Source organism: Bombina bombina, chromosome 5 (assembly GCF_027579735.1).
Source record: "Bombina bombina isolate aBomBom1 chromosome 5, aBomBom1.pri, whole genome shotgun sequence".
Lineage (NCBI taxonomy): Eukaryota > Metazoa > Chordata > Amphibia > Anura > Bombinatoridae > Bombina > Bombina bombina.
Genome location: NC_069503.1, coordinates 240,312,229 through 240,331,763, shown reverse-complemented (window position 1 = coordinate 240,331,763; position 19,535 = coordinate 240,312,229). Strand labels below are relative to the sequence as shown.

The 19,535-nt window shown below is 35.6% G+C and overlaps 1 protein-coding gene across 1 annotated transcript in view; it reads left to right on the top strand.

Moving 5' to 3' along the window:
- The first annotated feature begins 1,566 nt into the window (after positions 1-1,566).
- Positions 1,567-19,535, top strand: part of LOC128661434 (mycolipanoate synthase-like) — a 151,628-nt gene continuing 133,659 nt past the window's right edge. Inside the window, exon 1 of the mRNA XM_053715687.1 lies at positions 1,567-1,624. Coding sequence (XP_053571662.1) covers positions 1,567-1,624 — 58 coding nt within the window. The remainder of the gene's footprint in view (positions 1,625-19,535) is intronic.

The window sequence follows — 19,535 nt, the reverse complement described above, 5'->3', positions numbered from 1 at the left end:
AGAATACCTAGAGAACAAAGCAAAATTGGTAATAAAAATAAATTGGATTTTTTTTCCCTCTCCCCCCCCTCCTTCTCTCCTAATGGGGGTCCAAGTTGTTGAATCAGCTGAATTAAAATTCCATGAGAGGATTGTTTATGCTAGATAGTTTTATAGTAAGGTTTAATATGTTTATTTTTTCTTGTTTTCTTGTTGTTTATATAAACTAAAATGAAGAGATACAGATACTCAGGCAGACAGATGGAACCACACATATACTCTGATGTATGTGTCATGACAGCATGGGACTATATTATTCATGTAGGGACGATGATACGATTGCTTCCTTTCCTGGCTACACATGAACCATCTGTCATCTGTGAAATGATCCATGTTAAATATGTCTTACTTGATTTATGTCTGTATTGTCTGAAATGTGTCTCTTTCAATAAAAATATATTTAAAAAAAATAAAAAATTGGAAAGTTGTTTAAAATTGCATGCCCTATTTGAATCATGAAAGTTTTTTTGGGACTTGACTGTCCCTTTAAGTATGAATATTGGATTTGGATTTGATATAGTTATTATTAATAGGAACAGCAGATATATACAGCTAATTTAACAAAAAACTTACAATAGAATTTGAATAATTAAAACAACCTATCTTAAAATGTTAACAGAACCTACAGCTCACTGATTGAGTTTAAGTCAATGACTAGCTCAAAGAGGCACAGAAGTCACACAACTGAACATTCTAATAGCTTTAAAAATGCTTGTTTAAGACTTGATTGGGCAAGCCTGTATGACTAAAATCCAACATTTAGTGCATGTCTGACTGTTCTAACAACAATTATTATTAATAATATGGCAGGATTGGACAGGAAACAATGGACACATGAATGGTCAGACCCCCTGTACATCATTAAAATGGAGCTGATTAGCCAAACATTATGGGGTCTATTTAAGAAGCAGCAGATGCTGCCACCGACCCACTCAGCCTCAGTTCCAGCTGAAGCGGAAGTTAAGAAGCAGCGGTCCTAAGAATACGATCGGGCTGATTAACACCCCCTGCTAGTGGCCGATTGGCCGAGAATCTGCAGGGGGTGGTATTGCACCAGCAGTACACAAGAATTGCTGGTGCAATGATAAATGCTAACAGCGTATGCTGTCTGAATTTATCGATGAGCGGCAGACATGATCCGCTATATCGGATCATGTCCCTCTGCACATTAATAAATGAACCCCTATATATCCTTTCCCCTCTTTGTGCACCTTTTCATGTGCCAAATTACATAAACAAATGAACAAATCAATTTGGTCAAGCAATTGTCCAATAATGCATTTAGCTGCTCATGTAATGGACGACTCCCTGAATTAGCAAAATTGGAATTAATGTACAACTCTACTAACAAATAAGCCCCAGAAAGGTAAAGAGCTGAGGAAAAAATATTGATGGTTTTCCATAGGCATGTAAAAACATTGTCACATTAATCATGTCACAAATAATGTAATAATAGTAAAATATTCTTCAACTAAGCTAAAATGTCTTACTGTTTACTCTTAACAGGTTATATAGATCATATGCACGATGGAGGAGACAGAGGATCACATTGCAGTTGTGGGAATAGGTTGCAATTTTCCTGGTGGTAAGTTATCCATTCATAAAATTACAAAAAACTGAGAAACACTGAAATGTTCTCCAAGGTACTATACACTAACTAGAAAAAAAGAGTTGCAAGTAAATAAGGTATTTCAACCATTTTAATAACTTCCATGCATCATTGAGAAGGTTATAATTTAGTTTAAAAAGAAAGGTATTCAACAAAAACAGATTTATTCTTACCAATTAATCAGTTTGCTTCAGACGCAAGCTAGAACTGTTGGGGAGATGACCTCTGATCACTGAAGTAGTTAGAAACTTTTTTAAAACCCTGAAGGCAGGGAATATTCACCATACATATATCACCTCCCTGCTTGTGTCAGTTTGTGTATAGCCTAGAAAGAAATTGTTTGGGGAGAGTAGATGTAAATAGTAAATGTAAGTTTGACACTTAAAACACTCAGCATAGAAATTAATAAAGAAAATTGTGCCCAATATTGTCTTATTAAATGTTTCTATTTTAAATGTGAAAAGGTTAATTTATTTGTAAATATATACCTTGTTTTTTACTCATAAATTCATACAACAATTGCTCTATTGGTGGGTAAGTACCAAAGTTTACTTATATTGAAATCCCAATCACTATCGGCTAGATTACGAGTTTTCCGTTACGGTGAAAAAGCAGCGTTATCAGGTTATAACGCTGCTTTTTCACGCTCCCGCTGCTATTACGAGTCTTGCAGGTTTAGGGGCACCGCACACTTTTTTGGCCAAGACGCAAATCAATTTACGCAAATTTCGTAAAGTCTTTTTTCAATGGGACTTCCATAGTGCCGGTATTACAAGCTTGTCCTGTCAGGCCAAAAAGTGAGCGGTACACCCTATACCGCCAAGATTTATAACGCATTCTAAAGTCAGTAGTTATTAGTTTTACGCTGCAAAGCTGTAGCATAAAACTCATAACTAAAGTGCTAAAAAGTACACTAACACCCATAAACTACCTATTAACCCCTAAACCGAGGCCCTCCTGCATCGCAAACACTATAATAAAATTATTAACCCCTAATCTTCCGATCCGGACATCGCCGTCACAATAATAAACATATTAACCCCTAAACCGCCGCACTCCCGCATCACAAACACTAGTTAAATATTATTACCCTAATCTGCTGTCCCTAACATCACCGCAACCTACCTACATTTATTAACCCCTAATCTGCCGCCCCCAACATCGCTGCCACTTTACTAAAGTTATTAACCCCTAACCCTAAGTCTAACCCTAACCCTAACACCCCCTAACTTAAATATAATTAAAATAAATATAAATAAAACCTACTATTAATAAATAAATAATTCCTATTTAAAACTAAATACTTACCTATAAAATAAACCCTAAGCTAGCTACAATATAACTAATAGTTACATTGTAGCTACCTTAGGGTTTATTTTATTTTACAGGCAAGTTTGTATTTATTTTAACTAGGTAGAATAGTTAGTAAATAGTTATTTACTATTTACTAACTACCTAGCTAAAATAAATACAGATTTACCTGTAAAATAAAACCTAACCTTTCACTACAATTAAATAAATTACCTAAATTAAATACAATTAACTAAATTAAATACAATTACCTAAATTACAAAAAAACCCCACTAAATTACAGAAAATAAAAAGCAAATTACAAGATATTTAAACTAATTTAATTGCACCTAATCTAATAGCCCTATCAAAATAAAAAAGCCCACCCAAAATAAAAAAAACCCTAGCCTTAACTAAACTACCAATAGCTCTTAAAAGGGCTTTTTTTTTGGGGCATTGCCCCAAAGAAATCAGCTCTTTTACCTGTAAAAATAATACAAACAACCACCCCAACAGTAAAACCCACCACCCACACAACCGACCCCCTAAATAAAACCCTAATTAAAAAAACCTAAGCTCCCCATTGCCCTGGAAAGGGCATTTAGCTCTTGTTCAGCCCAAAACTCTAATTTAAAAATAAAACCCACCCAATACACCCTTAAAAAAAAACTAACCCCCGAAGATCAACTTACAGTTTTGAAGAGCCGACATCCATCGTCAACGAAGCAGGGAGAAGTCTTCATCCAAGCGGCAAGAAGTCCTCAACGAATCCGGCAGAAGTGGTCCTCCAGATGGACAGAAGTCTTCATCCAGACGGCATCTTCTATCTTCATCTATCCGGCGTGGAGCGGGTCCATCTTCAAGACATCCATCGCGGAGCATCCTCTTCTTCTGACGACTTTCGACGAATGAAGGTTCCTTTAAGTGATGTCATACAAGATGATGTCCCTTAGATTCTGATTGGCTGATAGAATTCTATCAACCAATCGGAATTAAGGTTGAAAAAATCCTATTGTATAATAAGATTGAGCTTGCATTCTATTGGCTGATTGGATCCTATTGGCTGATCCAATCAGCCAATAGGATTGAGGTCGCATTCTATTGGCTGTTCCAATCAGCCAATAGAATGCGACCTCAATCTTATTGGCTGATTGGATCAGCCAATAAGATTGAGCTTGCATTCTATTGGCTGATTGGAACAGCCAATAGAATGCAACCTCAATCCTATTGGCTGATTGGATCAGCCAATAAGATTGAGCTTGCATTCTATTGGCTGATTGGAACAGCCAATAGAATGCAACCTCAATCCTATTGGCTGATTGGATCAGCCAATCGGAATTAAGGTTGAAAAAATCCTATTGACTGATCCAATCAGCCAATAGGATTGAGCTTCAATCCTATTGGCTGATCCAATCAGCCAATAGGATTGAGGTTGCATTCTATTGGCTGTTCCAATCAGCCAATAGAATGCAAGCTCAATCTTATTGGCTGATTGGATCATCCATCTTGGATGACGTCACTTAAAGGAACCTTCATTCGTCGGGAGTCGTCGGAGGAAGAAAATGCTCCACATCGGATGTCTTGAAGATGGACCTGCTCCGCGCTGGAAGGATGAAGATAGAAGATGCCGTCTGGATGAAGACTTCTGACCGTCTGGAGGACCACTTCTGTCGGCTTTGTTGAGGACTTATTGACGCTTAGATGAAGACTTCTCCTGGCTTCGTTGACGATGGATGTCAAAACTGTAAGTGGATCTTCGGGGGTTAGTGTTAGGATTTTTTAAAGGTGTATAGGGTGGGTTTTATTTTTAGATTAGGGTTTTGGGCTGAAAAAGAGCTAAATGCCCTTTTAAGGACAATGCCCATCCAAATGCCCTTTTCAGGTTTTTTTTAGTTAGGGTTTTAATTTGGGGGTTGGTTGTGTGGGTGGTGGGTTTTACTGTTGGGGTGGTTTTTTGTATATTTTTTACAGGTAAACGAGCTGATTTCTTTGGGGCAATGCCCCGCAAAAAGGCCCTTTTAAGGGCTATTGGTAGTTTAGTTTAGGCTAGGGTTTTGTTTTGTTTTTTGGGTGAGCTTTTTTTATTTTGATAGGGCTATTAGATTAGGTGTAATTAGTTTAAATATCTTGTAATTTGTTTTTTATTTTCTGTAATTTAGTGGGGGGTTTTTTTTGTAATTTAGGTAATAGTATTTAATTTAGTTAATGGTATTTAATTTAGATAATGTATTTAATTGTAGTGTAATGTTAGGTGTTAGTGTAAGACAGGTTAGGTTTTATTTTACAGGTAAATTTGTATTTATTTTAGCTAGGTAGTTAGTAAATAGTTAATAACTATTTAGTAACTATTCTACTTAGTTAAAATAAATACAAACTTTGCTGTAAAATAAAAATAAACCCTAAGTTAGATACAATGTAACTATTAGTTATATTGTAGCTAGCTTAGGGTTTATTTTATAGGTAAGTATTTCGTTTTAAATAGGAATTATTTATTTATTAATAGTAGGTTTTATTTAGATTTATTTTAATCATATTTAAGTTAGGGGGTGTTAGGGTTAAGGTTAGACTTAGGGTTAGGGGTTAATAACTTTAGTATAGTGGCGGCGACATTGGGGGCGGCAGATTAAGGGTTAATAAATGTAGGTAGGTTGCGGCTATGTTAGGGACAGCAGATTATGGATTAATAATATTTAACTAGTGTTTGTGATGCGAGAGTGCGGCGGTTTAGGGGTTAATATGTTTATTATAGTAGCGGCTTTGTTGGGGGGGGCAGATTAGGGGTAATAAGTATAATGTAGGTGTCGGCGATGTCGGGGGCGGCAGATTAGGGGTTAATAAGTGTAAGATTATGGGTGTTTAGACTCAGGGTTCATGTTAGGGTGTTAGGTGTAAACATAAATTTAGTTTCCCAATAGGAATCAATGGGGCTGCGTTACTCAGCTTTACGCTGCTTTATTGCAGGTGTTAGACTTTTTTTAAGCCGGCTCTCCCCATTGATGTCTATGGGGAAATCATGCACGAGCACGTACAACCAGCTCACCGCTGACTTAAGCAGCGCTGGTATTGGAGTGTGGTATGGAGCACAAGTTTGCTCTATGTTCACTCCTTGTCTGCTAATGCCGGGTTTATAAAAACCTGTAATACCAGCGCTACAGGTAAGTGAGCGGTTTAAAAGTTACATAGGGTGGAGGCGGTGCCAAAAAGAGGCACTTATAAATTAATTTCTATAAAACCGTGTAAGTATCAAATTTAGAATTTGAAATGTCAGTTACAAATGAGAAGAATCTCAAGTATTCAAAAAGGATCAGCAGCTAACAATATATAAATATATATACAATTGAACCATAGGATCTGGTTTGAATTATTTATACTTCTTTAAGCTAACCCAAACCAATTTAATCAGAGTTTGATTCCTTAAAAATGCAAGGTGCTGCGGGTACTAATGTCAGATAACAAATTTTATTACAGAGTTCAAGATAAATTCAGATAAATTTACAGGGTTCAAAAAATAGCATATGAAATTATTCACTATAATACTGAGACACCGGTGTCCATTAATCTAAAAAATAAAAGATAAAATTACTAATACCTTTTAAAATCTGTTTAACAGACTACAAGCAAACATTAGACAAATAGTTACAACGCTCTAATCAGACATTGGTTGTAGAGCGGGTATCATCTACTATATAGAAATGTTAGCAAAGACCAGTTATAAATCCGTGCAAAAATACTTAATATTGACTAGAACTGAGACAAAGCTTAAATTAAGCTGTGATATAAATACCCAGACTGAATAAAGAATGTAGTGACCACTTAAGATAGTTACACAGTTCTTTGTGTGTTAGGACGCTATTGGGAGTCTGTTTGCAGCGGTGTGAGCATACTCATATATGCGCTGTTGTATGATAATCTTCCGTAAGGGCTTTAAAGTCTCTTGAGCTGCAATCGCTTCCACAGATGTAAGACAGTGTTTTCAAGGTGATTTGTAAGTCTCTTTTTACCATTCAGAGTACCTGTGTTTGAACATTTGTCATAATCAAATTTGACACGTTTAGAGTTGAGGTTGAAAACACTCACCCGGTCTTTCAGTAGTTCAGACGGCAAGTCTTCAGCCTGTTTGTCTACGTCCCACCGTGGTCGTGTTGGATCACTTTTGATATGTGTTGGCAATCTTCTCCTGATTTTTTTAGTGTGCACACTGGTAGATAATCCGTTGATCTATACTCCTACCGTCTAACCAGGTTATTCAGGTATTTATGGCGTGACGGTCCTGGGAGTAGATGTGTCTCTGTATTTCTTTCCTCTCTGCAGGGCTGGATAATAGACAAGTCTACGCGTTTCAGCTCACCAGGGAGCCTTTGTCAAGATGCCTACGTCCAGCTGAATTCGTTTATTTAAAGGGAATTTTATTAACCCTTTCTTGGTTTTCAATTGATGTTTTCTCAAAGTGTCCTTATTACTTACTTTCTACTTGTCACTGTCTCATTCTTAATACTCAGTCGGTATATTTGTTCAAAGTTCACTTCTAATATGTTAAAAAAAAAATAACCACTTAAAAATAAATAAACATTTGCAAATTTTAATCCTAATGGCTTACATCGTGTTAACCCCATAGCACCTTACATTAATTACTTTTAAAACAATTGGCTCTAACAATAAAAAATTAAAAACAAAATCAAAAAGAGAAAGAGCACTTAAAAACCGGATTACCGGAGTTCAATAATAGTTAGCAGAAATAGCGGGTAACATAAATAATCTCAAACCATACTAGGTTCGAACTCTCAATCTTCGTGGTGGGAAACATACTCCTTATCCATTATGCTACCATTGAAGTTATGCTTGCTAGATTCATATTTTAGTACTTGGCTTATTTACCCTTATACAACACTTTAGAAAATTAAAGTTTTTCCATATTTCTTATTTGTATTCGAACTCTCAACCTTTGTAATGGGGAACTCACTTCTTATCCATTATGCTACCATTGTGGCTTTACATCCTATATTCATATTATAGTATTTAGCTTATTTACCCTTGTCTATCACTTTTGGAAAATAAAGGTTTATCACATATTTCTTACTTGTATTCAAACCATGGTACCTGATGTTTGTAAGGTTAAAGCCTTATGCATTGAGCTAATCACCTAGTCTCCTTTTCTTATTCACTTATATATTATAATATTAACCCAAAACGTAAATTAGCCAGAGATATGGATTACAAAAGACCCTCCCTAACTAGAACTACAATTAGCTTGTTTGATTATATATGAAGTATGGATTACTAAGTTCAGTGTGAATATGAATTTATTTGATAATTAAAATGGCAATGGCCTTAGTCAAGATCATAAATTTCTTAACTCATAATTTAGAGATCTATGTCATAATTAAATTCAATCTTTAGGTTGAATGGACAATTTATAAATTTTATATAAAAGAATTCAGATCCATTTCGTTATTAAGTCCCTTACGGTGAAGTGTTCCAAAATTAAAAATGAATTCTGCTTCATGTTTTAACAATTTCAACCCTATGTTTCCTCTTCTCCCATCTGATACTACTTTTTTAACTCCCCCAAATTTTAGGGCATCGGTGTTACCACTATGGACCTCTTTGAAATGCTTGTACAAAATGGTATCTTCCCTCAGATGTTCTATCGCTAAGATATGTTCCCGTATACGGTCTTTTAATTTCCGTCCCATTTGTCCAAAATACCTTAAATTGCAGTTACATTGTAACATATAAATAATATTTGTATCCGTACATCTAATGATATCTGTTATTTTAATTAGTCTTCAATCTTTATCTGATTTTATCTGTTTTAATTTTGTCCTATGTTTGCAGGATTTGCACTGATGGCACGGAAAAAAACCTTCAATTTTTTTCTCCTTTAAGGGTTTTATATCCTTTATTGCACATTTGTTTTCCATTTCTAAATTCACTGGGTGCTAATATTGATTTAAGATTCTTCGCCTTTTTATAGATGAATCTCGGATTCATTCCTATACTGGGCCCTATTAATTGGTCTTTCAATAACAAGTGCCAGTGTTTATTAATTATTCCTTGAAATTGTTTATGGTTAGCTGAGTATGTTGTTACTAATGGTATATCCAGTATTCCTTTCCCCTCTTCCTTTCTTGGCTTATCTTTTTTCCTTAGCAATTCTTCTCTATCTATACTCTTAACTTCATTCGATATTTGTGTAATTCTGTTGGTATCATATCCCTTTTGTCCAAATCTTTTTATAAGCACTTTTGACTGTTCCTCAAAGTCTCCTATATCAGTACAGTTCCTTCTAACACATAGTAATTGATCCTTTGGTATGTTCTTTTTCCATTTGGTATGATGACAACTCTCTGAGTCTATATAATTATTAGAGTCGACTTTTTTAAAGAAGGTTTTTGTTTTTATTTCATTATTTTTAATTTCTATTTCTATATCTAGATAATTTATTTTATGATTACTACTCTCATAAGTGAAATTTAAGCCAAACTTATTGGCGTTAAGGTCGTCAATAAACAGTTCTAATAATTCTGTGTCTCCCTTCCAAATTAAAAACAGATTGTCGATATAGCGTCTATAGAGCACAAGGTTCGCACCCCATGGGGAATGATCTATAACTTCATTCTCAAATACTCCCATGAACAAATTAGCATAACTGGGTACAAACCTTGTGCCCATAGCCGTACCTTTCACCTGTAGAAAGTATCCATTTTCGAATTTGAAATAATAATTATTTAATATGAACCTGATACATTGTAGCAGGAATCTACTCTGTGTGCTAGTCATCTCTGGGTCATTATTGAAAAATCTCTCGATTGCGTGTAAACCCAAGTTATGTTCTATGTTAGTATAGAGGGAGCTGAGTGAGCGGTGACATTAACTTGCAAGTTATTAACGAACCGCTCTTACCGCAAAACTCGTAATCTAGCCGTATAACAGAACCCAAAAGCTGCAACCATCTATTCTAATTGAAATAAGTATACACTTATACAAATATTGGACTTTTCATAAGACATCACTACTGCATAATGAATCCAACTGGACTTTTGGAAGCTATTCCTTGCAACAAAATTTAGTACAACCTCCACCCACCCAAATAAAAAAAAACATACTTCATGATTTTACTAAGTAGCTTCCAAAACAAACAAAAAACATATTGTAGAACTGTGTCAACTGATTTGTGCAGAAGACCCTCATGTTTGGGATTTGGACAGCATCAAATATCAAAAAAAGAATAATCATCTTGAGCATACGCTGTCGGCTTTTATCACTGCAGGCTCGCGCGGAAACAGGGGCATCAAGCTCCATTCGGAACTTGATAATTCAGCCACAATGTATCTTGATAGACATTTGATATGTAGGACACAAAGAAGAATGTCCATTACATGAATATAACTAGCTGTGGAAAAACTAGAAAGCAGCAGACACTGTTAAATGTTCAAAATTATTAACCTGAAAAATAAGATCACAAACAGAAATAGTATCTTTAATGACAGTATTATTATTTTTTTAATACATGAAAGTTGCAACATCAAGATAATGCTTAATCCTTTGCTAGAAAGTGAGCCTGGGAATTCAGGAGCCCGAAGAAAAAAATATGTAATGACTGCATTTATTATAGTGGGCTAGATTACAAAAAAAAATGTATTTTGCGCAAGTGGTAAAATCCTAATTTAAGTTTTTGCGTGCATGTGTATGTATTCACACATAGAAATCAACAGAGAAAAAAAGTAGAAAAAAAACTAACACCAAGATCGCGCAAACACCACCGCATTTTTGCATTCCCCATAGAAGTCAATGGAGAAAAAAAAATTGTTAAAAAAAAAAACAAATGTCAAATATTTACATTAAATACATAGTTAAAATCTTTATTAAATATGAATATTGCATAAATATGTTTATCATATTTTAATCGACCTAATGGAAAAGGGCTCTAATGCACTTATATATAAGTCGATATATGTGTGCATATATATTTATGTGTTTATATGTGTATACAAATGCATCTTTAGCAATGTATGTGTATGTATCTTTATGTTAAAGTCTTTTGACTGTTTTTTTTTTCTATCACCCGAGATCTCATATCTTTGAGCCTCATAACTTCATGGTGCAATATTATTTTTAAAAAAATGTTTATTAGACAGTGTTAATATGAGTGTAAGTGTAGCTTGTAATGTATTTTTTGAAGTGTTTGGTGCAACTTTTTGTTTCAGAAAACAGTTAACAATAGCTCAATTAAAAAGGCTTGCGAAACAGTTTGCGCCTCACTTGTAATCAAGCACAGTATGTTCTGACAATTGTAGCCCAAATGTTGTAAAATTACTTAGTTGTCACATTTTTATGGGTGTCAGTATATTTATGAAAATCTTAGTAGTGCTCTCCAAATAATATATCAGCTTATGGCAGGGTTATAACACAATAACAAATACAAATTTTCCTTAAAAATAGAAACCCTTAATCACCATGCATCTACTAGAAACCATACAATTAATATAAATATCTGAATTCTTTTATTTAGTTAATATCCATCAACATTTTTGAAATATATTTGCAATACCAGAATATGACACAATATTATATGCGCTTGAAAACTATTTATATATGCTATGCAAAGTTTATACACGCTTATCTTTAAAACCAGCCTTATTTACAAATCTTTCAACATCCAAGCAACAGTGTTTATAATCAATAGGATAATATATATATTCTACTATTTAACTGCAATTTATCCTAATACAATATTAATTTACAATATCAGAACTTGCACAGATGAGTTACTGTGTCTTGTGCATTCACTACTCCCATTATATGTAATCATTGATGACCTGTTTCGTTCACGCCCTTTTTGCTTGTCCCTTGTCATTGGATAATTGGTTTAGTATACATTGTTGTTATGGAAACGCATCCTTTAAACAGTCAAATCTTTTAACTGCTATACTGGTTTTGGCCCTTAGGTGGCAGCAGTCATACAGACAAAACAAAAACAATGCAGCATAACAATACATACAAATTCATTTAACCAACATTTTTAGACAGTGAAATATTTCTTTAAACTATGTAATAACTGCCATAATTTCTTGTATTAATCTCTCCCAATATTAATTATAGGTGAAGCAGCATCAGATCAATTTCCTGATCGTTTTGATATGAAACGTCATGTTTTATATTATTAACATTTTATTATATTAAGGCAATTTAATACTGCTAATTATTAGCTTAAAATGCATTATAATTTTATCAGTATCCTGGCATTTCTAGAGAAATAACAACCTATTTTTATATTTCCAGATTGGTAGTATTTAAAACTCCTGATATACTGCATTCATTTAGATATAGCATGTTACATTTCTGTGTATTTCTTCCTGAATACATGAATCCTGTCTATGTAGATCTGAAATAAAAATAAATGTTAATAATCACTTCTCTTCAGGTCCATAAACATCTATTCATGTTCTTAAACACACAGAGGCTAAGATATTCATGCTTTCAAAATATGCATGTATATATACAATACACATATACACACATATACATATATAGATCTACATACATACACATACACATCCACTTCTATGCAGTATCTTGTATTTATTTTCCTAGTATATTTTATTTGAAATCTAAATACAGTTGTTGGAAACATGTAAGTCATGTGCTTTCTCTATGTTATCCTAATCCCAGACGTATGTTTAACATCTTGTATATTCCAGTATTAGTAGCCACACAGCATGAGCCACTCAACAAATCTGTGCCAATTATCAGTCCCTTTTGAAAAATGCTCGCATTTTTCACATCTCTTCAGACGGATCGGCATCTCCATTGGAGGAAACCCATATATGGGCATGTATCCTGTTCTATGTATCAGAATGCTGTCTTTTAACATTGGTTCCCAGACAATCACACAGATGGTTTTTGAAACTGTGTTACATTTTAATTAAACCAAATGTTCTATTGTTCTCATTTTAGCCAGGAATGTCTCCTTCAAAGTAATCTCTATGAGTCTCCTGTGCAATTGAGAAAGTGGGGGAGAACCAAACCTGTCTGAAGCCAGTTTGTCTGACAGAAATGAGTCCTTTCTGCTGCCCAGTTCAGAGCTGAATAAATATAATTGTATTGTATAGCCTTTAAATATATGATTAAAATATATATATTTATTTACCCCAAATATACCTTGACATAAATCCCCCTTCCAATTTTAAATAGATGTAGGACACATGTATTTAAATTGGCTTAAAGTCAATGGTATTTGGTGAGGATGTTGACCGTACACACTATAGATAGTCTTCTATGTAGATAGTCTGTCAATTTTGAGCCTTCATGTTTATCAGCTAGGCATCTTTAAACTACAGTATGTCTTTAGTGCATTTGGGGATAAGACACTTTATTCTCCCTCTATGACTCGTAGTTGGGATCTGGGATGACACGCCTGCAATTGATTGATATGGACCCATTTATCTATGAAACTTTCATTTTTGGGGATCCGTATTTTATAGGCCACCGGAGATATTTTGTCAGTAATGACAAAAGGACCTTTCCATGAGGGTGAAATTTCTTATCCCTAACCTGATCTCTTCCAAAGTTATAAAGATAAACTTGATCATTTATTTCATATTCCTTTTTGGATGTTTTGAGATCATAATAGGTTTTAGTGGCAGTTGCGGCTCTTTCTAAATTCCTTTGAGCAAATGCAAAGGCATATTGCAGGTGTTTTCTTAAGTTCTCCACATATTGATGTGTATTGGCAGTGTTTATCAAGTTTTGGTCTGATGTACGGTACAGCAGATGCTGAGGTAGAACCATTCTTCTACCAGTCATCAGTTCAAAAGGTGACATCTTGGTAGCACTACTTGGAGTTGCTCTTAATGCCATTAAGACTAGAGGTAGTTTTACATCCCAGTCTTTACCCGTTTCACTCACAAACTTTTTGAGGATTTTAACGATGGACTGGTTGTAACGCTCTACACCACCACTTGAGGCAGCTCTATAAGCAATATGGAGCTTTCTTTTAACCCCTAGTATTTTCCACATTTTGGTCATCACTTCGCTAGTGAAGTGGGCCCCCCGATCTGACTCGATTCTTTGGGGTAAACCAAATATGGAAAATACATGGTAAATGAGCAACGCTGCACATGTTTCAGCACTGTTGTTAGGTGCACTAATGCACTCTACCCATTTAGTGAACAGGCATGTCACGGTTAACATGTATTTGTTACCTCTTGATGACCTTGTTACCGGGTCAATTTGTATATCTGACCATGGCATTACCATCCCCCTTTTCTGCAATGGCGCTCTATGCGTTGGTGCAGTGGGTTGGAACTGTGGGCAGATTAAACACCCTTGACAGTAGGTTTGAACATCTTTCAACATGTGTGGCCAAAAAGCGTAATCACGTAATATTTCATACGTGAGTTTGGCACCACGATGACCAGATGTGGGAGCATCATGGGCATGTTGAAGCATTAGACCTCTGAACTTGGTGGGTACTACCCACTGCTGGATGCCAGTTTTGGAGGTTCTAATTAACAAACCATCCTGTAACTTGAATTGTGATCTAGATTTTATTAAGATTCTAAGATCTTCTTTGCCAATACAATCATCTTTTGAGATGGGGTTGCCTTCAGGATCTTCTATGTGTTTATAGAAGATGCCTATAATGGGGTCTTCTTTTTGACTAGTGATCAGGTCCTCACTAGGAGAATCCTGACTCCATTGTACCAGGTTAGGCTCACTCTGTTGTTTTGCCTGGTTTCTGGTAATGGCTTCTACCTGAATTGCACCCATTAAGTGGTCAATATTAAGGAGTTCTCCAGTTACGGCTCCTTGTTTGGCTAATGAATCCGCAAGGTCATTGCCTTCCTTATCCCGACCTAGAACTCTGGAATGACCCTTGGTCTTTTTCCAGTGTATGGTTAAATCATTGGATACCACCAGATTATCAATCTCGCAGAACAACTTGCCATGCTTGACTGGTTTGTTATTGCTTTTCTGCATGCCATTTCTTTTCCAAGTTGGCAGGTATTCAACAAAACTGTCATGCACATAATTTGAGTCAGTTATGATCACAAATTCATGAATACCATGTTCAATAGCCATTTCAATGGTTTTGAAAATAGCAGTTAGTTCTGCAACTTGACTGGACCTTGGTCCAATGTTGTTGAAACCTATAGATGTATTTGGGAATCCATTTGCCCCAGTTATACCAATGCCAGCGACTAATCTGCACTCATTATCAATAGTGGCATGGTAAGAACAACCATCAACATACACCCAAGGTAATGTTTGACAATGGTCCTCATTGTACATTTTATATGGAGAAAGCAATTGTTCCTCCAGAAAATCATCTTCTGATAATTCTTCCCCTTGATTATAGTTTACATTGCTCCCATGACTCTGGGTATTGGGGTAATCTTGCTGTTTGATTGGCTGATCAAACACTAGAGAGGCTTCTTCAATTTTACAGATGCCTTCCTCTGAGCTGAAGGGATAAATAGACTGAATATTAAATAGACCCTCTGGCATAGATGCAAAGGATTGTTCTATTAATTGTTCTTCAGTTAAGTATCCTTCAGGTATTAGCCCAATTACATTATTCTGGAATCCAAAAGTGTAATAACTTGATTCCAGTGCATATCCTATGGTAGTTCCCTTGGATAACGTTATATCCTGTGGGGTCATGTTATGCACAATAATATGTATTGGAACAGTTCCAATATTCACCATAGGAGTGTAGGTTACTGTGACACCCAGATTTTGTATTCTATGGGAGAGGCAAATCAGTGTTTCAGAAGTTTTTAATTTCTGACCTCTCTTTACCTGTAAGGGTAAAAGAAATTTATCAGCCCCAGCAGGAATTATAACATCGCTAGATACCTGCATATTCACAGCATATGGCAATTTCTGGTTTGACTTCAGGGCTGCATTTTCATCCTGAAATACTTCAGGGTCCCCATTTAACCTGCTCCAGAGGCAAGAATTAATCAAATCTATTTGTATGGCATATCTATGAAAGATATCATTGCCAATGTATATTTGATTATGGGGAGTATTTAAAACTAAAAACAGGTGCTTCACTGACTTATTACCTATAGAGATAGATAATAAGCACTTAGCTGTGATGTTATAGCTTTCAGACCTGTCATCCAGGCCGTTGATACAGTGGTCTTGGGGAGAAAGATATTTAATCACTTTAGGCTCAGCTATTTGCGCTAATAAACCTTCGCTTATATAGCTAGCTTCCTGTTTTAAGTTTATTTTAGCATACTTGGTTTTACCAAGGTCATGTACTTGTATAGGGATAAATAGATCCTCTTTGACTCTCTCAATCCCTGTGAGGTATTGAGCGTGGCCTCCCCCATTAGGGATTTTATGATCCCCCTTGTGGAGTGATATGGTTAATACATCGCCATCTAGGGAAATATTCGCTATCTTTCCAGGCGAAATTTTAAAAGTATTACCATCAGAGCCACTAAAAGGAGTCTGATCATCTATTTGTAGAATAGTGATTTCAGGTACAGAGTTATTCCTGAAATGAATCTCCACAGCATCTGGTTTCTCTTCCACCACGTGACAGCTATGTTGGGTACAAGATATACCAGATTTTTCATAATTGATAGGCCGTTTAACTTGTGACCAAATTACATTATTTATGCAATCAATTATGGTGCTTAATCGCTTCAGGAGATCACTACCAATAATTAAACGATCAGTTGGCAGATCCACTATAATGACAGGGTGTCTTATGACCCTGTTCCCCAATTTAAATTTTAACCAGGCAGTACCGTGGACTTTTAGGGAGTCACCCCCAACACCTATTAGAGAACCGTCAAATTCTCTTATTTTAGGTTTGTGGGGTGTTAGCTCATTTAGCTGTGTTTAGTACTTGTGGGATAAGATAGTTGCCTGAGTTCTGGTGTCAATTAATCCCATGATAGGGTTGGAGACTGAATCTTGCAGCTCAACTAATACATAATACCTTCCTGCAGTTTCTACCATTTCACACATAAAATTGGCGTTATCATACATATGTGGGCTTCGCCACGTGTTACCTGAATTCGCCGTGTTTTCCGATGCAGAAGAAACTTCATACCTACCGGGCTCCTCTATGACAGGGCCGGCTGGATTCTTGCGTACTGCATCTGTGGAAATAAGGTTAAGAGAGTGCTGCAAAGGAAGAGATTTGTTAATTTTTCCCGGATGAGGTTGCCTGTCATCACAGCTAAATTGTCCGTTTTCGGTCTGTGGGGAGAGAACATGATTAGTATCATTGATATTTATTATTGCATTTTGTATATCTCTCCCCTCCCCTTCAGGTGATACTGCAGTATTTATGACTGTGCCTGTGGTCCACTGCTGACCACTGGCTGTACCCCTAAAAAAGTATCGTTCGGTTGTTGAGCCATAGGAAGTTGACTCATATTAGTGAATTGTTCGCTCAACCGATTTAACTGGGTAAACAGCATATCTACCTGATTGTACAAGTTACCTCTACCCCTGGGCCTATCTCTTGGTGCCCCATAATAATGATTCCTGGACCATTGGGTTCCCTCAGAATCAGGGCCGCTATTTCTATTCTGGCGTGGTTGCCCCTGGGGTTCAGCTTGCTCAGTATTAGTACTTTGGGGAGCATTATATACCCGGGGTGTCTGGTTACCCTGAGAATATCTTCGCCGTCTATTGTATCTACCCTTGCGCGGATACCAATTATTTGTTGAGTATTCTCTTTGTGAGTAATTATTCACCTGATTATGTCCCCCACTTTGGTTATAGTCCCCCTGCATCTCAACCTGTGTAGGGGAGGGGGCAGAGTTAAACCTCTGTGGAGAGGGCCTGTTTTGACTGGCCACCTCTGCATAAGTTCTCTTTTTAGACTCCAAATTGAGGGGGTTAGGTGACACCCTAGTTTCTGCTACGATTTTGGGTTTTGACTCCTTTTTCACCCCCTGTTCACTGGATTGCTGAATAGAGTATAATTTTGTACTCTCTTTGATCAGCCATTCCAATGAGCAGTTCTCATCAAAATCTCTAGCTAAGTTAATTTTGATGGGTGTAGGCAGTGCTTCAAAAAATAAATTTACAAATTCTGAGCCATCAAATCTGGGATTATCTTCAGCCATACTGTATGCATTTTTCAATACAGAATGGAATTCGATTGGACTCTGATTCACACGACACTTTAAACCATATACCGCTATTTTCGCGGCAGTTTTAGTGCGATATTGCCCGAATTCTTTTCTGTATTATCGTTTTATCCCATTCCAGGAATGAATATTCACATCCTTTAGTGAAGCAAAGAATTTGTGATGCTTACTGTCAAATACCCAGGGAAGAAATTCAATTTTCAATTTCTCACTTGTAACATTCATTATAGCTAACGCATTTTCAAAAGCCTCTAAATGATCAATTACAGATGTTGTTCCCTTATTGGAGAATATAGGTACTGCACATTGTACGAAGGTGATTATTTTATGGGAATCATAAACTTTATCAGACTTACTTTGGGAGTCTCTGCTAGAGTTTCCTTCCCCCGCACCAGCTGCGTTACAGCAGTCCTCTGGACTTATATCATGAGGTGACTGCCTATTTGGGAAATCTATTTCTGACCCATTAGGGGTCATTTGTCTATACTGTTCCATATATTTTTGTACCTCGTCCCTGACGCGTTCGCTAAAGGAGCATTATCTGTATTATTCTTACTGTTAATATAAGGGTTTTCATTATGGCAATATGACCTTTTTAAATCGCTTAATTCTCTCTCTCTCTTTATTTAAATCTTGTATCTGTGCGAGTAAGTCTATATTATGCTTATCTAAGGCGGTTAGGTTTTGGGCAAATTCATCCATTTTATTTTTGGCTATTGTTAAATCCTCTTCGCTTCTGCGTGAGGAACGGATACTATTTTCTAGCTCCTGTATTTGCAATCTTTGTCTATGATACAAAATGACATTTCATCAATAATGCATATTAAAAGGGGCCAAGATTTTAGTATTAGTTCCTCTCGCTTTTTGGGAGTTTTGCATTGATTAATCATTAATAATTCCTGGAAGAATTCATTCTCTTCATTCCACATATTATTATTAACGGTAATATTTTTAGCTCTAGTTTCAAGCATATCCACAAAATCATTTAATTCACCCGCAATATTTAACTTCCTTTTAATGTAACTTAAGATATCTTTCTTAAGGACCTGACCTTTAGTAATGGGTATTGTAATGGGACCAATTTCATTGCTATGTATAGAATTAAATGAGTCACTTCTGGCTACAGACATTATTATATTGGTTTAGTATTCAGTTAAATTAAAACGTTAATACAATTTTTGCCAATAAAAAGAGAGAGAAAAAAAAATTATATTAAAAAAAAAATAGTATTAATTTTGAAATATGAAAAATTTATATTTCGAAATATGAAAAATTTATATTTTTGATTAACTTTGAAAATATGAAAAATTAATATTTTTGATTAATTTTTAAATATGAAAAATTAATATTTTGATTAATTTTTCAAAAATTAATCTTTAATAATATTTCAAGATATTAATATCAATCTCGAAATATGAAAATCAATATTTCAACCTTTCAAAAATTATATCTTCAAAATATTAATATCG